The sequence below is a fragment of the Dendropsophus ebraccatus genome, chromosome 2 (assembly GCF_027789765.1).
Source record: "Dendropsophus ebraccatus isolate aDenEbr1 chromosome 2, aDenEbr1.pat, whole genome shotgun sequence".
Taxonomy (NCBI): Eukaryota; Metazoa; Chordata; class Amphibia; order Anura; family Hylidae; genus Dendropsophus; species Dendropsophus ebraccatus.
Genome location: NC_091455.1, coordinates 62234305 through 62255237, shown reverse-complemented (window position 1 = coordinate 62255237; position 20933 = coordinate 62234305). Strand labels below are relative to the sequence as shown.

General features: G+C 43.4%; 1 protein-coding gene across 3 annotated transcripts in view; it reads right to left on the bottom strand.

The window, feature by feature from the left end:
• The window catches only part of LOC138784479 (maternal DNA replication licensing factor mcm3), a 23985-nt gene extending 3257 nt beyond the window's left edge, over positions 1–20728 (bottom strand). The window contains exons 1-15 of one of the 3 annotated variants that reach the window (XM_069960061.1): positions 20636–20728; positions 18174–18286; positions 14318–14526; positions 11955–12085; positions 11531–11769; positions 10177–10285; positions 9940–10093; positions 9728–9859; positions 9444–9652; positions 8339–8513; positions 6811–6934; positions 6459–6612; positions 2494–2634; positions 1382–1455; positions 38–126 (exon numbers count right to left, since the gene is read on the bottom strand). In XM_069960061.1, coding sequence (XP_069816162.1) covers positions 38–126; positions 1382–1455; positions 2494–2634; positions 6459–6612; positions 6811–6934; positions 8339–8513; positions 9444–9652; positions 9728–9859; positions 9940–10093; positions 10177–10285; positions 11531–11769; positions 11955–12085; positions 14318–14526; positions 18174–18286; positions 20636–20728 — 2146 coding nt within the window. Of the gene's footprint in view, positions 1–37; positions 127–1381; positions 1456–2493; positions 2635–6458; positions 6613–6810; positions 6935–8338; positions 8514–9443; positions 9653–9727; positions 9860–9939; positions 10094–10176; positions 10286–11530; positions 11770–11954; positions 12086–14317; positions 14527–18173; positions 18287–20269; positions 20283–20470; positions 20561–20635 lie in introns of those variants that run through there. The other 2 variants (XM_069960064.1, XM_069960062.1) reach the window with 2 other exon arrangements.
• Positions 20729–20933: the final 205 nt, after the last annotated feature.

Sequence of the window (20933 nt, the reverse complement as noted above, 5' to 3'; positions counted from 1 at the left end):
TTTACCATGTATCATTGCATTGGATACAAGGACTTACATTCATTCTGGCTGTCATCCTGGCTGAACGCATAAGGATCCACTGAATCTTGAGTATCGGACATTTTTCCTGCACGTCTTGAACTTTTTCTACAAAATCACATTACAGCAGGATTTAATCCCTATAAACTTTAAAATCATTATGGACATTTATTAAGGCTTGTATGCCTGTTTTTTTTTTTTTTGTTTTAACAAAATGAGACTTGTGTGTTTTTGTTACTTTTACACATATTCTGCTAAAGGGGCATGGCTGTGGTATACAGGAGTGCAGTTTGAGTTTTCAACCCCCTTTATTTTATGTGGCTTTAACCCATTTACGTCAGTAATACATATACGTTCCAACTGCACATACCCCATGCAGTAGGTATGTATATATATGTTTCTGCGTGTCAAGAGGGGTTCGATATGTGCGGACCGCTGCATAGAGAGCGGCCCTGCACACATCCGTGTCCCGGGAGCCAATGGTAACGAAAGGCAGCTGCGATCCCGGAGCTGCCTGCCATTAACCTCTTAAACGCTGCGATCTATAGCGATCGCGACGTTTAAGGTACTCAGTGACAGGACAACTTTCTGTCACTGAGTGACACTAGGGGTCCCGATCCCTTGTACAGACAGGCAGGGGTAATACCTTACCTCAGTCCTGTCGGATCGGCCATCTATGTATAAGTGAAATAAGTGGTTTTAAAAAAGTGTAATAAAAAGTTTTTAAAAAAGTATTTAAAAAAAAAAAAACCCTTATAACCCCCAAAAAGTTTATTATACCTCCCCGCCCATTATAAAAAAAAAAATATATTTATATATATTTATATATTTATATATATTTATATATATATATATATATATTTATATATATATATATATATATATATATATATATATATATATATATATATATATATATATATATATATATATATATATATATATATATTATAATATATAACTCAAACATACATACCGGAATTGTTTGATTAAAATATTTTATTTTCCCGTGCGGTAAACGGTGTAAACAGAAAAAAAACCAAAACACACCAGGATTGCTGATTTTTAAAATAAACATTTTTTTTTTATAAAAGGTGATCAAATTTTTCTGTTACAATACGATATTACTAGCTAAGAGGCAAAAAAAATTACACCTTAACCAGCCCTGTAGGTGGAAAAATAAAAGCGCTATGACTCTCAGAAGGTGAGGAGGAACATTTCAACTTTGTGCAATTAAAACTGGTATAAAAAAGGAGAACGTGCAAGTTTGACAAAAAAAAAAAAAAAAAAAAGTGAAAGTCGCAGATGGTAGATTTACCTCACAGTACTTCGCTTCTTACAAACCAAGAATAATCATACATACCTTATTCCCTCTTGGCTTGGTGTCTCTTGACTCATATCTGGATCTTTTTCCACTTTCTTCTCCTTTGGCAATATCTAATAAATAGTTTATTAGTTTATTACACTAACTAAAGCCATTGTCACAACACAAGTGTTTATTCAATATAAAGGCCATAAAGTTATCAAAAAGGGCAGAACTGGCATGTTACATGTTCTGAGGGGAGAAGCCCAAATACCAGTAAGAGAAGAGGGTTGATGAGTTGCACTAACCTTAGATATAAGCTGTTTGCCAAGGAAAGCTATCTGGGTATATATCTGTATAGTAGCGTTTATCATAGTTTGAGATTTTCAGTAACAAGAATGAACAAGTTCAGATCGGGATTACTGGTCCTTGTATGAGAGATTGAATCATGGAACACAGTGGTTCCTGATCATGTGATGGGTGATTGCCATGCAGCCCCAGCCTAATGAATGAGCTGTGACGATGTGACTATGGTTTTATTGGTAGCTGAATGAGACCAAAACAAACAAAGGGGGAAATAAGACCTAAAGACCTATATTTTGTGGTTCTAAAACCAGAATAAAACCTAACTTATGATATGTCACTAATAATAAAATGAAGTATGGGGAAAGAGGTAGTTAAAATACACCTGTTTGCTGTTGAAATTAGATGATTTGGTGTCATAGCATATATGGAAATGCTGATTTTAACTATGCATATCACAATGTCATCAGTGGCCACTTGATGGCAGTAACACATAGCATCTAGGCACACTCACTTATTCTAAGTTACACAAGGCAAAGATATCATTGCTTCTGGAAATACCCTTCATCACTGAAGAGAATGAAAAAGTTGTAGCACAACCTTAGGAAAGGCCAGGAGAGAAAATACAGAAGGTGGCAGAACATGTCTGATGCAGATGTACAAGAACACATCAGCTGTGGGTAGACCAAATTTAGTTTGCAAAGTTGATAACTGGGGGGGGGGGGGGGAGCCTCCACCCAGCAGTTTAGATACAGTAGTAGTGTCTGTGGATTCCTATTTAGCTATATCTGGATATTAGATTTTTAAATAACCATTATTAAGCCGATGCTAAATGTTGTAGAGGTGTTCTGTCAGAGAGGTCTACAAACCTTTTTAAAATAAGCGAATTGAACAAGCTCCAGTGCCACTTCTGCATCCTGCCGATCAATGCTTTTACTCATTCTTACTTTAGCATGAGCAGTAGCCAATCGGATCAACGTTTCAAGGGCTCTAGCAGTAACTGGCATAGTCTAGGGAAAGATGACAAAAATAGTTATCCAAATGAAGTGCTGAATCATGAGGTAAAGCCAAATAAATGAAATGACCTTTCTGAGGAAGTAAAGGAGAACTCCGGACACAGCTAAAAATCCACTGCAGGCAGGGGTGTGTGGTAATATAAGAATGTATACTTACCCAGGGCCGGCGTTAGGGGGGGGCAAAGTAGGCACTTGCCCAGGGCCCCCATCCCCCAGGGGCCCCCTAGCTCCTTCCTTCATTAGTGGAGCAGGAAGCAGAGCAGCACAAGCAGCTCCCCTGCTCCACTAATGAACGAAGGAGCTGAGCTGTGAGGACGGAGCGCCCCTCCTGCAGAGCTGCCTGTGCCCTACAGAAGAGGAGGAACGGCAAGCCCAGGTAAAGAAATAGAGGGGGGGGGGGGGGGGGGTTAGAGGGTCACGGAGGCTGGGGGCGGGACTTGCGGCCAGGGGGCGGTGCTTACGGCCGCGGGTGGGCGGAGCCTCGGGTGTCTTTATAAAACAGTAACCCCCTCCCCATATACTAGCCTAGCGAACAGTATACAGGAAGGGGGCAGGGGATCTTGTATGATGCAGTCCCCCCTTCCACCATATACTGTTCAGGGCCCTCCTCCCTCTATCTATGGCCACCAGGCCCTGAGCAGTACATGATGGAGGTGAGTGCTGAATCACACAGTATCCTGTATGATAAAGTACCCCCATATCTCTCCTCTGCTCTACTACTACCCCCAATACTACTCCTAATACTGCTCTACTACTACCCCCAATACTACTCCTAATACTGCTCTACTATTACCCCCAATACTACTCCTAATACTGCCCTACTATTACCCCCAATAGTGCCCTACTACTACTCCTAATACTGCCCTACTATTACCCCCAATAGTGCCCTACTACTACCCCAATACTACTCCTAATACTGCCCTACTACTACCCCCAATACTACTCCTAATACTGCTCTACTACTACCCCCAATACTACTCCTAATACTGCTCTACTACTACCCCCAATAGTGCCCTACTACTACCACCATCAATACTACTCCTAATACTGCTCTACTACTACCCCCAATAGTGCCTTACTACTACCCCAATACTACTCCTAATACTGCCCTACTACTACCCCCAGTAGTGCCCTACTACTACCCCCAATACTACTCCTAATATTGCTCTACTACTACCCCCAATAGTGCCCTACTATTACCCCCAATACTACTCCTAATACTGCCCTACTACTACCCCCAATAGTGCCCTACTATTACCCCCAATACTACTCCTAATACTGCCCTACTACTACCCCCAATAGTGCCCTACTATTACCCCCAATACTACTCCTAACACTGCTCTACTACTACCCCCAATAGTGCCCTACTACTACCCCCAATACTACTCCTAATACTGCTCTACTACTACCCCCAATAGTGCCCTACTACTACCCTCAATACTACTCCTAATACTGCCCTACTACTACCCCCAATAGTGCCCTACTACTACCACCATCAATACTACTCCTAATACTGCTCTACTACTACCCCCAATAGTGCCCTACTATTACCCCCAATACTACTCCAAATACTGCTCTACTACTACCCCAATACTGCTCTACTACTACCCCCAATACTGCTCTACTACTACTACTCCCAATACTACTCTACTACTACCCCTAATACTGCTCTACTACTACCCCCAATACTGCTCTACTACTACCCCCAATACTGCTCTACTACCATTGCTATTATTACCTCCACTCCTGATACTACTACTACTCCCAAAACTGCTACTCCCCTTATCTACTACTACACCCCTCATCTTATATGCTTCTACTATTGCTACACCCCTTATCCACTATGCCTATACTACTACACCCATCAAAAAATAAATAAAAAAAATCGAGAAAAGAAAAAACGAGATTTTATTTTTTGCCCACATCACCCCAGCCCTAGGAGATGCTATGTGCTGGGGGCGGGGGGCATTTAACTATCAGTGGAGATGCTATCTGCTGAGGGGGCAACTATCAGTGGAGATGCTATGTGCTGGGGGTGGGGGGGGAACAGGGGAGATGCTATGTGCTGGGGGGGGTAACTATCAGGGGAGCTGCTATCTGCTGAGGGGGCAACTATCAGGGGGCTAGCTAACAGGTGTAAAACCTACAGTGAGATGCCTCCTATATTGGTGGATACTACATACTGGGTGGTGGAGGTAACTACCAGAAGAATTACCTACAGAGGGATACCGACTATATGTACTATGGAGGCACAGAGGGACCTATCTACTATATAGGGCACAGAGGGGTCTTATTTAAGGTCACAGAAGATCACCCCACCTCGAGCAGCGCGCCAACCGCTGACAAAAAAGTATCGGGACCTTAAATTGCTGCTACAATGTTTTAGCATTTGGGGCCCCACCTTCAACTTTGCCCAGGGCCACATTTTGTCTAAAACCGGCCCTGTACTTACCCATGCCCCTGTAGCACTGCATCACCACCTTTGACAGCTGCCAGACTTCATTTTCTTCCCTCTTCTTGGTACATCACGGCAATGTGACGCTATGGGGCACAAGGACGGAAAAGTATAGATTCTTTTTTATGTTGTTGCATCCCCCTTCCTGCACTGGATTTTTGGTTACGGTTCAGGCTTCTCATTTAAGAGTTAGGAGTCACTGCAAGACTTCCCCACTTCTAATTGAAGACCATATATAAAAGTTACACTTAAGGGTAGTGCGGCACTAAACAATTATTGACAAAACACACATTACAAAGCTATACAACTTTGTAATGTATGTAAATGGCCCCCTTTCCCAGTGTTTCCTCCCACCCACGCTAGACCCGGAAGTGTGGTGCATTATACTCACCGCATCTCGTGTCGACCCCCGTCCGCCATCTTGGGACAATGAAGTAGTCTTGGGGAGGCCGGCAGATCCGCTCCATCCATCCCTCATGCCGGCCCCCCTCTGCCATGTCATAACTGTGCTCAGCCGCGATTGGCTGGGCACAGTTATGCTCAGCCAATCGCGGCTGAGCTGCTGATACGACAGAGGGGGGCGAAGGGACGGATGGAGCGATTCGGCCGGCCTCCTGAAGATTCCATCATTGTCCCAAGATGGCGGACGGGGGTCGACACCAGATGCGGTGAGTATAATGCACCACACTTCCGGGTCTAGCGTGGGTGGGGGGGAAACACGGGGAAGGGGGCCATTCACATACATAAAGTTGTATAACATTGTGATGTGTTATTTAGTGAATAATTGTTTAGCGCCGCACTACCCCTTTAATGTTGTTTCTGTCTTAGTGTAAGAAAGTGAGACTTGAGTTTATTACTATCAATAGCATCTAATTTTACTAACTTTGCATTGTCGTGCAACACTTTAGTATAGGTGGGCATAAAAAAAAGCAATAGGAGAATTAAAAAAAAAATTAAAACATAGGGAGAAATTCATTTTTGACATAGCAAACTTTAGCCTGGACATTTTCATCACAAGACTTTGTGAATAAGCAAGCTGTGAAGAGTGTCTACTCCATGTAGAAGCCAGATTACATTTACATTGGGCTAAACAGGTTTCTTTAACCCAAATTTGAGAACAAGACTCAGCTCAAAATATGACCCTTATTAGAAACAAGACTGACATCCTGAAGGATAGTAGTGCTAATGCCAAAGTATTCTAGAAGGATAAAAAAAAAACGTCAGATACAAGGAGAATTATTGACCTAGCTTGCCAACAAGCCAATTGTATTTAACACATTTCGCTTGTGTCCGTGTTCTGAAAAAGAAAGGTTCCAAAACCCAGTTCACAATATTTAGGTAGTAGAATGTACTAAATGCATACCCGAGCCCGGTCATTGTTCATCTCATCATGGCTCCGGAGTTTCGCATATTCATGAGAGATGTGATCTGCCGCCTCATGAGTCAGAACAGGCTTTATCAATTTAGCCACATGGATATATTTTCGTATAAACTGCATGCTCACGATTTTAGATTTGCTTTAAAAAAAAAAAAAAAAGTAAAACATGTAATATTGTAGTATATAGGCCATTGTGAAGTATAACCATTAATTTCTATTTTCCTATTTAGACTGCATAAAAGCTAGAAAAGATCATGGTGATTTCCAAACATTCAATATGACTCCCTACATCTCAACCCTCAGCATTACAAAAAAAACAAACAAAAAAACTACAAACTTTTTGCGTGGTCCATGCAGGAGATTATCATGTTTTTCATAAATCGGCAACTCTTGATCAGTGACATCCGTAGCATTCGGGTCATCAGTTGCAAAAATCTCAACACTGCATCCAAGAGGCATAGCTGTGAATAGAAGGCGTCACAACAGTATTTTATTGGGTTAAACATGCAACAGTCCAGTGATCTCAACAGGGACCTGGTAACTGCTGCAGGTAAAGTGACTCTGTAACAGGGTTTTTTTGATAATGAAACCTAGTTACAAATATCCAGTAAATTAACACTGGCAAAGATATTTTACTACCTCTGTGGTAGTACCTTTCATGCTTTTCTTCTGCCTTCATAAGCATAACTTCCTGTCTAGAGTACATCCGGTAATGGACTTGTGTTACTGCTGTACACTCTAGCAAGGAACTCAGCCAACACAGCCTCCCCCCCCCCCCCCACCCCACCTCCACTATAACCCCACAGGAGTCTCCTGCAAAAATAGATTTGCCTAAATTCCCAGGAGGTGTGTACATGAACAGAAAGCCTGTGACAGGATATAGACAAGACAAAGGTGGACAATGAAGACAACAGCAGACATATGCATTAGAAGCCATAACTGAATATTTAACTTAAAGGGGTAGTGCGGCGCTAAGCAATTATTCACAAAATAACACACATTACAAAGTTATATAACTTTGTAATGTATGTTATGTGAATGGCCCCCTTCCCAGTGTCCCCCCCCCCCCCACCCACGCTAAACCCGGAAGTGTGGTGCATTATATTCTCCTGATTCGTGTCGACCCCCGGCCGCCATTTTGTGACAATGATTTAATCTTCGGGAGACGGGCTGAACCACTGCAGCAGTCCCTCACGCCGGCCCCTCTCTGCCGCGTCATTAGCTGCTCAGCCGCGATTGGCTGAGCATAACTAAGCTCAGCCAATCGCGGCTTAGCCGATGATGACGCAGCAGAGGGGGGCCGGCATGAAGGAGGGCTGGGGTCGACACGGGTATAAATAGTGCATCACACTTCCGGGGGGGGGGGGGGGGGGGGGGGGGGACACGGGGAAGGGGGCCATTCACTAACATAACATACATTACAAAGTTGTATAACTTTGTAATGTGTGTTATTTAGTGAATAATTTTCTAACGCCACACTACCCCTTTGAATACATTGGTGGAGATTTATTAAATTTGTGTAAAGTAGAAGTGTCTTAGTTGCCCCTACTAACCAAAGTTCACCTCTCTTTTTCCCCCCCAAGAGTATGTGAGGAATGAAAAGTGGAATCTGATAGAATTGTCTTGTCCCTAGCAACCAATTTTACATCAGTTTGATAAATCTCCCTCTGTGTGTATGATCACTATCAAGAAAATAGGCTTAAAGGGGCTGTCAGATTAGAAGGGTCTTAGTATCTAGCTAAGAGGTGAAGAGTTAGACAATTAGCAGCAACATATTAGGGCTGTCTGTACAACAGTTTAAAAATAAAATGGAACTGGTGACCAATGATCAACAAAGACATATACTTAAAATTATGACAGCATACCATATCCATCTTGCTCTCCAGGTGTTCTGTATCTGTGTATCCTCAGCACATGGTCTGCAATTTCACGATCATTGTCAGCATCCATTTGATCCAGAACAATAAACAGCAGATCAAATCTTGAAAGCAGAGAGTCTTGTAAACCAATGTTTTCCATCGGTGTCCTATACTGGTCATACTGTAAAATCCAGTACAAAGATATTGTCATATTATATCACACATGGAGAACATAAGAAGAACTGGTAGATTTACTGCTCATAGCCGTATACAAAATTAGCATTGACTGGAATGATGGTATTAACATCACACTTGGTGTATCCAGTGGGAAAGTTTACAGTACACATACAGAACTTTTTTTTTCAAAAGTCTCCATTTACAAGGTGTTTCGGCATATGTCAAGCTCATACAAGTTGGCATAATACTTTCTACTTGGGCCTAACCAGCCAATCCATGCTGATGTAACTGCCTCACTGACAATCACTTCCTATGGCACAATGCTAAATACTGCTGGGCACCACCCAATTTACACCAGACATCTCCAGCAACTACCACACAGTGCTCATATCCCCTAGCAGCAACACATCACCACCACGGTGCATCAACAAATACTTTTCTACCAATGACCTCACCCCATCACTACCCTCTGCCAGTTTTTACCCTTTTCTACCCCCTACTCCACTAATCATGACCTGATGGGGTTACTTGTTGACAAACACTACTCTACACTGTGTACCTACGTGAGTTAGCTTTCCTTCAAATCCATGTTTGCTCTAAAACATGATTGTCCCACGTTGAGTGTCTCTCACGTTGAGTGTCTCTCACTTAGCCAGCACCCTGAGCTGGTGCTGACAGAAGTGCCATCTGGTAGATAGTCTGGCTTAGTATATAATTACACAGCAACTTGAAGGAATATGTATGGCACTCACCTGATTGTAACAAAAGTAATAATATCTTCTTTATTGAACAACCAAACAGGTTACATGGTGCAGACAAGAAAAGGCAACAGCTGTTTCTCACGTAATGTGCTTTATCACAGCATGACCTGAGGACATGTCACAAGTTACTGGAGCAGAAACACTTAAAACGTGTATGGTTAGGAAACACCTACCCTTCCATAAACAGGATTTGCTGCAGCTAGAACACTGCATCGGGCGTTCAGTCTTGCTTGGATGCCAGCTTTCGCTATGGTCACACGACCTTGTTCCATGACTTCATGTATAGCAGTCCTGTCCATATCAGACATTTTGTCAAATTCATCAATACAGACAACACCTCTATCGGCAAGCACCATAGCTCCAGCCTCAAGACGCCTCTCCCCTAAAAGACGAATATATGGTAAGCAAACTGAAGCGAGGTCTTAAACCGAATGCTGTAAGAGCAATATTAACTTGCCTGTTTCTTGATCCGTGGTCACAGCCGCTGTCAACCCTACCCCAGAGGATCCCCTACCAGTGGTGGGAATGGCTCTTGGAGCGGTGTGCAACACATAACGCAGCAGTTGGGACTTGGCAACAGATGGGTCTCCTGAAAAGTTCATTATAAGTGTATATACCCAGTGCTGAAATTTACTGACATTTTACTGTGATTTACACAAAGGTCTTTACCTATTAGGAGAACATTAATATCTCCTCGTATGCGAGTTCCATTATCCAGAACCTTCTCATTTCCTCCAAGCAGCATACATAAAATGGCTTTCTTAATATAATCATGGCCGTGAATGCTTGGTGCCAATGACTTGCTCAACTGGTCAAAAATATCCTAATAGAGAGGGCAGGGGGAGGAGTAAATATGGATAAAACATCCACTAGTAAGTTTAAAAAACAAAAAAGCGTGAACATTACCCTTGAGTGAACTTTACAAAATTTCTTAATTTTGGCAACGTCGTCAGCAGAAAATGTTGGGGCAATTTCTTTGCTCATCATCTTGATGTTATTAGCCAACATTATTGTTCTGAATTCATGGGAAAAAAAAAAAAATTAGTTTAAGCAGTGACATGTAATGTAACACATTGTAACTGTAAGGAGCCTTTTACATGGAGCGATAATCTGCCACATCAGGCCAATTCAGGAGATCATTACTTTGTGTAGCAAAGACAATGATAATTGTCATTTAAGCCAGCTTAAAGGGGTTGTCCGGCGATAAAAAATTATTCACAGAATAACACACATTACAAAGTTATACAACTTTGTAATGTATGTTATGTCTGTGAATGGCCCCCTTCCCCGTGTCCCACCACCCCCACCCGTGTACCCGGAAGTGTGGTGCGCGATACATTACCTGTCACGTGCCGACCACGGTCTCCGATCCTCAGCAGTGACTTCTTCTTCGGGAGGCCGGCGGATCTTCCCGAGTGCCGGCCGTCCTCTGCAGCGTCATCCGAAGCTCAGCCACGATTGGCTGAGCATAACTGTGCTCAGCCAATCGCGGCTGAGCGGCTGATGATGCGGTGAGTATAATGCACCACACTTCCGGGTCTAGCGTGGGTGGGGGGAAACACGGGGAAGGGGGCCATTCACAGACATAACATACATTACAAAGTTGTATAACTTTGTAATGTGTGTTATTCTGTGAATAATTTTTTATCGCCGGACAACCCCTTTAAAAATAATCAGCTGCCAGCCTCGCATTGCTACGCGTAATAGTTATGCCCGACCAAGGGCTAAGGGATGTGAAAAAGTAAACCATTCTTACCTGTTCCAGACTCCCCCCGGTGTCCTTAAAGCTTCTGCCCACTCCCCACAGCCACTGCACACACCTCTGAGCTGGTCTCTGGAGTGAAAGGCCGCTCAGCCAATCACTGGCTGTGGCACTGTCCAGTCTTGGCCTGTCACTTTAGAGAATGTCTCAGAAGTGTGAGCAGGGGCCTGGAAAGGAAAAGAAAGAAAAAAAATAAAAAAAGTATAACGTTTATTATTTTACATTTAAGGAGAAAAAAAAAATTATACACACACCCCCCTAGCTGCACAATTATTGAGCTGTGTAGTATGTCAGCACTCGCTTAAACTAGTCATTGGGCTGTGTAATATGGTCCTAATTGGTATCTGTAATGCAAACAGAACATTTATGGGTCACTACATAACATCACTGGGATAAGAATGGACTGATGTGGATTTCTCACATACAGTACTTTAAAAAAAAAAAACAAAAAAAAAAAACAACACACACACACACACACCACATTATCTTACTGTATACCTGAATGTGCCAGATGTAAATCCTCCCTGCTTGGATGGTAAACAGCGATATATCCCAACTATCTGGACTCTGTCTCCAGGTTTACATTTGTCCACCAAGTCATCATCTGCAATGATATCGACAGAGCGGGGTAGCTGTCCAGCAGGAGCCCTCTCCGGCATTTCTTGTATACTCAGGGTTTGATGATCCTTGTACGTGCTCAGCCCAAATTCTGTCTCCAATGGATTGTTTTCTTCATCCTGAAAACAGTGCAGAATATTAGGGTATGTATGCACATGCTGGATACACTGCAGATTTATTGTCCATTTTACAATTAACTCATTAAGGAACTTCAAAACCTCAACCAGCCTTCAGCATATCCTCCTGGTGTGAACACATCCTTAAAATACTGTAAAATGTAAGAAAAACGAACCACAACACTTACTTTAGTGGGGTAAATGGCAGTGGATGGAAAGGCCTCTAGTGTTGTGAGGTCGGTATATTTCCTTTCCAGCGTCTTCTTTGTTGCTGGACAGTAATGGACACTTCGCATGACCTTGGGTCGAACCAAGGAACCTATTAGGAAACCAGAAGGTGACGCACATAAAATTAATTTGCCAACCAGGTTTACCAAAGACCTGCAATATATATAATATATATATATATATATATATATATATATATATATATATATATATATATATATATATATATATATATATATATATATATATACATATATACACACACTACAAAGCAGGTGTTCTTCACAAAGTTGTGTCCATACGTTTTGTTACACTGACACAGTCACTGTCCTGGCTATTCTTACACCGTTTCTTCTGTAAGCATAAGTCACTGATGTATGCTGTACAGTTTAGGTACACATTGGTCAATGGTCATACTGGACACAAAGAACCTATACACTGCAGCTTTAAGGGGTACTATGCAGAAATAAAAAATGTTAAATCTACTGGTGTCAAAAAGTTATACAGACTTGTAGATGACTTCTACTTAAAAACAAACCTCAAGTCTTCCAGTACTTAGCTGCTGTATGTTTTGCAGGAAGTTGTGTATTCTTTTCAGTCTGAGGGTCCGTGCACACAGAGCAAGAGAGGCGGGCTCCGCTTGAATTTTCTGCTTCGTTTTCTCTGTGTGCACAGGCCCTAACATAGTGCATCCAGATCAGGAGAGGTTTGCTCTGGGGATTTGCTACTGCTCTGTACAGTTCCGGACAGAAGGAGGTGGCAATAGAGAGCACTGTCAGACTGGAAACAATACACCACTTCCTGCAGGACATACAGCACTAGGAGGCTTAAGGTGTTTTTTCTTTATTTTTTACCCCTAGGCGACCCTGAGCGTACGTCCTGGGCCGCCTAGGGTTGTTCAGAGTGGTGCCGTGCGGCAGCCCTGCTCTGAATTGCCGCGGTCCCGGGTGCTGCTCGTAGCCCGGCACCGCGGCTAGAAGCGGGCACGGTCCGATCGCCATGCCCACTAATAAAGTAATCGGATGCAGCTGTCAAAGTTGACAGCTGCATCAGATTATCTACTGCAGCCCATCCCTGGTGTCTAGTGGGGTGGGTCGTCCCGAAGAGGCGATCTACACATCTGGCTTGGGCCGGTGTCTGTGCCGTAATGGCACTGATCCTGGCTTGGCACTCGATTGCTTTCGGCTGCAGCAGCCGGAAGCAATCCAGTGCCTCTCTCATTGATCTATGCTGTATAACTATACAGCATAGATCTCAATGAGAGATCAGTGTGCTTATACTAGAAGTCCCCCAGGGGGGCTTCTAGTATAAGTGTAAAAAAAAAAGTTCGAAAAAAGTTCAAATCACCCCCGTTCTTCCATGTTATAAATAAAAATAAATAAACAAACATGTTTGCTATCGCCACGTGCGTAATCGCCCGAACTATTAATTTATCACATTCCTGATCTCGCATGGTAAATGGCGTAAGCACAAAAAAATCCAGAAGTCACATCAAATCCAGAAAAATTGTAATAAAAAGTGACCAAAAAGTTGATTATGCGCAATTAAGATCGAAAGTACAGATCATGGCGCAAAAAATGACACCTGACACAGCCCCATAGACCAAAGGATAAAAGCGCTATAAGCCTGGGAATGGAGCGATTTTAAGGAACATATATTTGTTAACAATGGTTTGAATTTTTTACAAGCCATCAGATATTATAAAAGTTATACATGTTATATATCGTTATAATTTAACGACTTGAGGAACATATATAACAAGACAGTTTTACCCCAGGGCAAGCGGTGTAAAAACAAACCCTCCAATTTCACCAGACATTGAATTTTTTTCTGGTTTCGCAGTGTACTTTACGAAAAAAATCCAGCCTGTCATTGCAAAGTACAATTAGTGGCGCAAAAAATAAGGGCTCATGTGGGTCTCTAGGTGGAAAAATGCAAGTGCTATGGCCTTTTGAGCACAAGGAGGAAAAAACGAACACCACAAAAATTGAAATTGGCCCAGTCCTCTAAGGGTTAACAGAAGTCATTTACAGATTATGTTTGCAGTAATCCACTGTATAGGATAGCACATGCTTCTGTGTTTTCCTATACAGTAAGCCACCAGCATATAAAAGCAGTAATCCACTGTATAGGATAGCACATGCTTCTGTGTTTTCCTATACAGTAAGCCACCAGCATATAAAAGCAGTAATCCACTGTATAGGAGAGCACATGCTTCTGTGTTTTCCTATACAGTAAGCCACCAGCATATAAAAGCATGATCAGTGAAGTTCCTAATGTCGAGACTACACACATTTATAACAATAAAATGAGGAACACTTACATTTTGTGACAATTCCTTCAACGCAGACCAGATTTCCCAAGAAACCTGCTGTGAGAGTACGAGGTGACACATGCTTTGCTCCAAAACTGCCTTCAAATCCAACGCTGAACTCTTCAAACTGCTTTGCGTATGTAGCATCAATGGAAGCTACCAAATCCTTCAAGGCTCTTTGAAATGCAACAACCTCCAAAAAGGCGTTACTCAGCAATCTGTAAGGAAACAGTCCAATAAAAAAAATTATATACTCATGTTCACCTTCACTGTACCATTGGCTGGGGCACTAGATTACCCACGTCAGTGCAATGCACCTGGTTCTCAGGGTATTTAAGTATGCAATGTGGTGGGAGGGATTATCAGTGAGCAAGAGTGCGCATGCGCTCGAAACGTGTCTGATCTCTGTGGGGTCCCTGCACTATGGTGATTCACATGTTTTTACCTGCATTTGGAAAATAAAGGCATCTTTCTTTGCTACGTGCTGGATCAGTGTTTTCCTTGGACATATTGGCGCACACCAGCCAGGTGTGGATCCGCAGCACCGAAGAGAGCCAACAGATGGTGAGCTGATTACTTTCTTTACTACTTGTGTGCACTAGATTACTACAGGGCTCTGATGTCACATCCAAAGGAGCAGGACTTTAGAAATTATGTGAACAGAATGCTACTTAAAACAGTGTAGTGGTATGGGAACGATGGGGGAAACAAAGGCCACAAACACACAGACATCCCCTGCAATCCATATGTAAGCATTATTGCCCTAGTCTGAATTGTATGGTACGGCTTCATATACATAACTGATTAAAGGGATACACCAGCGAATTTTTTTTTTTTTTCTTTCAAATAAACTGTTTTCAGAATGTTATATAGATTTGTAATTTACTTCTACTTAAAAATCTCCTGTCTTCTAGTAATTAACTGCTGTATGTCCTGCAGGAAATGGCATTTTCTTTTTAGCCTGACAGTTTGTTTTGGGCAGAGATGTCAGCAGAGAGCACTGTGTCAGACTGAAAAGAAAGCATTTCCTGCATGACATACAGCAGCTAATAAGTATAGGAAGACATAAGGTTTTTAAATAGAAGTAAATTACAAATACAGTATGTGTAATTTTTTGAAACCAGTTGATTTGAAAGAAAAAGAACCCCTTTATAGTCAGCCAAACACCACGATTCGATTTTAGAGGGGCCTAGTGTGTATAGGTGCCTCACCTGAAATTCAACATGTCGGATACTTTTGTTTGATGAGAGATAAAATGCCAGCTGAAGTTGATAAGTATGTGTAAAGAGGCAATGGGAGAGGTAGTGATCAGTCAAATGAAAATTTGATCAATATCTGTTTAAAATGTATTGCCAGCCTAAAGGGTTATTCATGGAACAAAAGAACACCTCACCTTCCCTGATGCCCTGCTACTGCTGTTCCCATGCTACTAGTCCACACTGCTCACAGCTAATTCCTGGTTCCTATGAAGCATCAACCCCACAGGAACTGGGCGCTCAGCCAATAACTGACAGGCAGGTCATCTCTGTGGTCATAAGAGAAACAGATTGCTAAACTCAGGGAGACCAGCCAAACGATAACACTGCCGGCTGCTAATGAAAGCGCTCAATGCAGTGAAGTCCTAGGTGCATTGCCCCTGGGAAACATGAATATGGAAAAGAAGAGCCCGTGGAGCCTCATTGAAGAGTCTCAAAACACAGGACTAGCCAGATATCCCTCCGGGAAGGACCCAGCCAAGTGGCAGCTCCTGTTAGGAAACCACCAAAACCACCATATTAAGTGGCCCTATAAGTCAATGTAATGACAAGGGATAAACCAAGGCCGGGTATCCAGCCACATAAAGCTGTTTCGGGGTGTTGCCCCTCATCAGTGTGGAGCAGGATTCTGGCTAGGTGGGAGCAATGCCTAGTAGAGCCATAAGAGAAACAGATCGCTGAACTCAGGGAGATCAGCCAAACGACAACGCTGCTGGCTGGAGGGATATCTGGCTAGTCCTGTGTTTTGAGACTCTTCAATGAGGCTCCACGGGCTCTTCTTTTGCATATTCATGTTTCCCAGGGGGCAATGCACCTAGGACGTCACTGCATTGAGCGCTTTCACTAGCAGCCGGCAGTGTTGTCGTTTGGCTGGTCTCCCCGAGTTCAGCGATCTGTTTTTCTTATGGCTCTACTAGGCATTGCTCCCACCTAGCCAGAATCCTGCTCCACACTGATGAGGGGCAACACCCCAAAACAGCTGTATGTGGATGGTTACTTAGCCTTGGTTTATCCCTTGTTATTACATTGACTTATAGGGCCACTTAATATGGTGGTTTTGGTGGTTTCCTAACAGGAGCTGCCACTTGGCTGGGTCCTTCCCAGAGGGATATCTGGCTAGTCCTGTGTTTTGAGACTCTTCAATGAGGCTCCACGGGCTCTTCTTTTGCATATCTCTGTGGTCAGTGATTGGCTGAGCAGGTAGTGACCAGGTAAGTATGTCGTAACACCTCAACACACTTTTACAATTTTTTTCTAGGTCTAAAATTAATTAATTAATTAAAGTGTACCTGTCATTATAACTTACAATCTAAAACAGTAGATGTCATATAAGGCAAGTTTGCAATATTTTATTTTTTTTTTTTTGCTGTTATGCTGTAAAACAAAGCTATACTTACCAGAAATCCAGGTCCAGTCTCCTGAAGGCAGATTTTTAGTCTTGTGCTGGTTGAAAAAACAGACTAAACACATTAAAGCTACTCTGTACCCACAATCTGACCCCCCCAAACCACTTGTACCTTCAGATAGCTGCTTTTAATCCAAGATCTGTCCTGCAGTCCGTTCGGCAGTTATTGTCATAAAAAAATACTTTAAACTGGCAGCCCCGTGCCCTTTGGCCGTGGCTTAGTTTGTGTATGCATTAGGCTGGCACAACCTCTCCGTCCCTCCTCCTCACCCTCTTCACCATTTTTCCTATTCTTCTGCAGTGAAAACTACACAGGTGCCTTAAGGATCCAGCCCATGTGCCATGCTGACACAGCTGATGAATACGAGATAATCTGCCTGGAGCATTTCTAGTGATGAGGAGGGTGGGGAGGAGGGACAGAGAGGGTGTGCCAGCCAAATGCATACACAATGTAGACCACAGCCAAAGGGCACAGGGCTGCCAGTTTTAAAGTTGTTTAGGACAATAACTGCATCACCTGCCGAAGGGACCCCAGGACAGATCTTGGATTAAAAGCAGATATCGGAAGGTACAAGCGATTTGGGGGGGGGGGGGGTAGATTGTGGGTACAGAGTCACTTTAAGTCCCAGCTCAATATGTCCATCAATCACATGACTACCTTCTCTTTGAGCGCTCAGATGACCTGGGACACATGGGACTTCCTGTGTTTAGACTCTTTGGGGGGAAAAAAAAAAAGTCTAAAAAAACACAGGAATTGCCGTGTTTTCCATGGTAACTAAAAAAATAAAAAAAATAAAATTAATGTAAATTGCAAACTTGCTTTATATCACATCAACGGTCTTAAAATTTAAACCGACAGTGACACTAAGGAGTTGATTTTTTTTCCCCTTGAGGTGCCAAGACTGCAGCCAGTGATTGGCAGTCACAGATACCTATGGAGACAGAAGGCAACCACTATGTATCAGACACGTGTAAGGAACTGGCGATTCTGATGGATTCCCAATCTGTTATGAAAAACCTGGAAAAGCCATTGAACAGCTGGCTGCCTCCATGTAATCTCTACTATGTCTGTTTGTGAGGCATTACATAAATGTCTGTATGATGAGTCTGGAGTCTAGCGTGGGAGCAGCTGTCAGGGAAAAGGACCGAGCGTGCAGAACACAGGACAAACCTATATGCAAACATGGCAGATGTCATCACTTACACATTCGCTCTGCGCTCATTTTTACGCCTCAGTTCGTTCAGGTTGACAATTAAACGATGATCATTTGCGCCAATCATGTCCCTTACTTTTCCATGGTAAACCCCCTGATCTTGCTGCAGACAAAAAGGAGACATCACTGTTATATATCACCAGGAAGATTATTCTTGCAAATCATATAACACCACATACTGTGCATATACGACCATGGGCATAGCCAGTCCGCACTTGGCACCACAGGAAAATCTGGCAATACTGTGACATATGTAGACTGGTTATAGGCAGTTACATAAGAGGGGGTCTGGAATATAGCAACATTCACCAAAACATGGCACTGGTGTTAAAGCTACTCTGTACCCACCATCTGCCCCCCCCCCCCATCCCAAAAAAACCCTGAAACACTTGTACCTTCAGATAGCTGCTTTTAATACAAGATCCATCCTGGGGTACGTTTGGCAGGTGATGCAGTTATTGTCCTAAAAAAATACTTTTAAACAGCCCTGTGTCAAGTTGGCATGGCCTAGAGAACCCATGCCCTAGGCTTGCACCGCCTCTTCGTCCCTCATCATTAGAAATGCCCCAGGCAGGATTTCTCCTATTCATCACTTGTCTGAACACTACACATTGGCCTAACCGATCCAGCACATGTGCAGTGTTCAGGGAGGAGGGACAGAGGGGTTTTGCAAGCCTAGGGCATGGGCATTGGGCCACGCCAATTTGGCACAGGGCTGCAAATTTATAAGTAGTTTTTTAGGACAATAACTGCATCACTTGCCAGACGGATCCCAGGTCAGAACTTTGATTAAAAGCAGCTATCTGAAGGAACAAGCGGTTTGGGGAGGGCAGATGGTGGGTACAGAGTCGCTTTAACCCTAATGTAAATGCCAACTGGGCCAGTCATGTAATAGGATTCTTTCCTTTTATTGGCTTTATGTTTAGAATTGGCGATTTTCCAGTGGATATTATCACATCTACGGCTTAGAGCAGGGGTAGTTGCTTTGGCTGTCTAGGCATGATGGGAGTTGTGGTTTTGCAACAGCTGGAGAGCCAAGAATCCCCCTGACTTAGAGAGAACCAGCCACTACTATAATGCATATAACACCATTAGCAGCTCTATCTGGGTGACCGTCCAGATGACTAGTTATGGTCTCACCCCCTGCAGCTTGTGCCAGGATAAAACAACGTTTTCTTAGATATACCCCCTAGGTATAATAGTGATTTGTTCTCTTTTAGTTTGTCAGAACATAGTTGCTGTACACTGTAACTTCCAGCTTCTTTCTAGTCATCAGGCTTAATCGTACATGCCGAAACCACACCGATCCGCGATCAGTAATATCCTGCAGCTGACAATGGGACCCAAAATAAGGGAGCACCTGGTGACCACCTGGCAGCACTGACAATTACCGGCCACTATTTCCATCAAAATAACAAGTTGTTAAAAGTCAATTTCAGTCCAGTCCTATTTTGAAACAACTGAACAATACAAAACTGGGCCTTCATAGTGGACGGCAGCCTACACACAGTACTTAAAGTGACTGTACCACCAGGCCCAGGCTGAAGCACTCCCCCCCCCCCCCCCCCCAGTGGGAAGAAACCCCCAGCCCCTCCATGACGTGACTCCATTAGAATCAATGGAAGCCTATCATAGAGGGGCGGGGGTTTCCTCCCACTAAGGGTGGGTCGGCCCGCCTCCAGTGCTTCAGCCTGGGCCTGGTGGTACAGTCACTTTAAGGCGGTGTTCACACATGCAGTAGCACAATGAGAATGCAACGTGAAGCATCGTTTAATTGCAGCAATGGATCCTTTCATTGACATCGAGGTTCGCTTCATTGGATTAATTCAATGAAACTCCAACCTGTGTGAACTTCCCCTCTAAGCCCAAACATTCTGAGTTGCTAACAGATTGCCAACAAGTGACGAGACTATTGGCCCAGGATTGATGGAGGGTCTAGATTTCTAATTCCGCTAAATGTTAATATACAGATTTAGCCAGAGTTACCATGATACAACTGTGGTGTAATGGAGGTATAGCAAGTCAGTCAGAGCAGTCATTGTGATCAGGGTAACACAGCCTACACCTGTACATTGGGATAACCTACCATATATACTGAAGCCATAGACTTTAATGATATATGGTATGCTGTATGTTTTGACCAGCCTATTTAAGTGGGGGGAAAAAAACAGGCAAAAAAAAAAAAGTGTCTCATCAGTGTGAACAGAGGCGAAAAATAGCCAGTGTCTACAGGTGACTAAATTGTTTGCAGTACATAAAGGCAGTCTACTACGTATTTGTGACCCACAATAAAAGACTACATTCACGTCGTTGGAATCCCTTCATGTAAAAGACGCAGAGCGGCTCATGCCAGTACGGAGCCGCACACACATCCAGCTGCGGCCGGACGAGCAGCCATAATTACAGGCAGACACCACCAGGTGGCGCTGCAGAGCTCACTGTAGCCGCGCACATCATCATCCAGGAAGTCGAGGTATTCCCTCTGCGCCTCGCGCAGCTCCTGGTCCTCCAGCCCTCCCTGGAAATCCATCTCCTCTGCAGACATCCTGCTTGCCCCGCCCCCTCCATATAAGGCCGCTCAAACACGTGACTCCGCAGCGGCCCCGCCCTCAGCCTGATGATTGGTTAAATACACGGAGTACACTATTGGGGGAGAGTAATACGCACCGTAGCCGGTAGTATCGCGGTGGTTGCTGCGGGATCACGTGTGGCCAGATAGATTGTGTACAGATAGTGTCAGGCAGCGACCT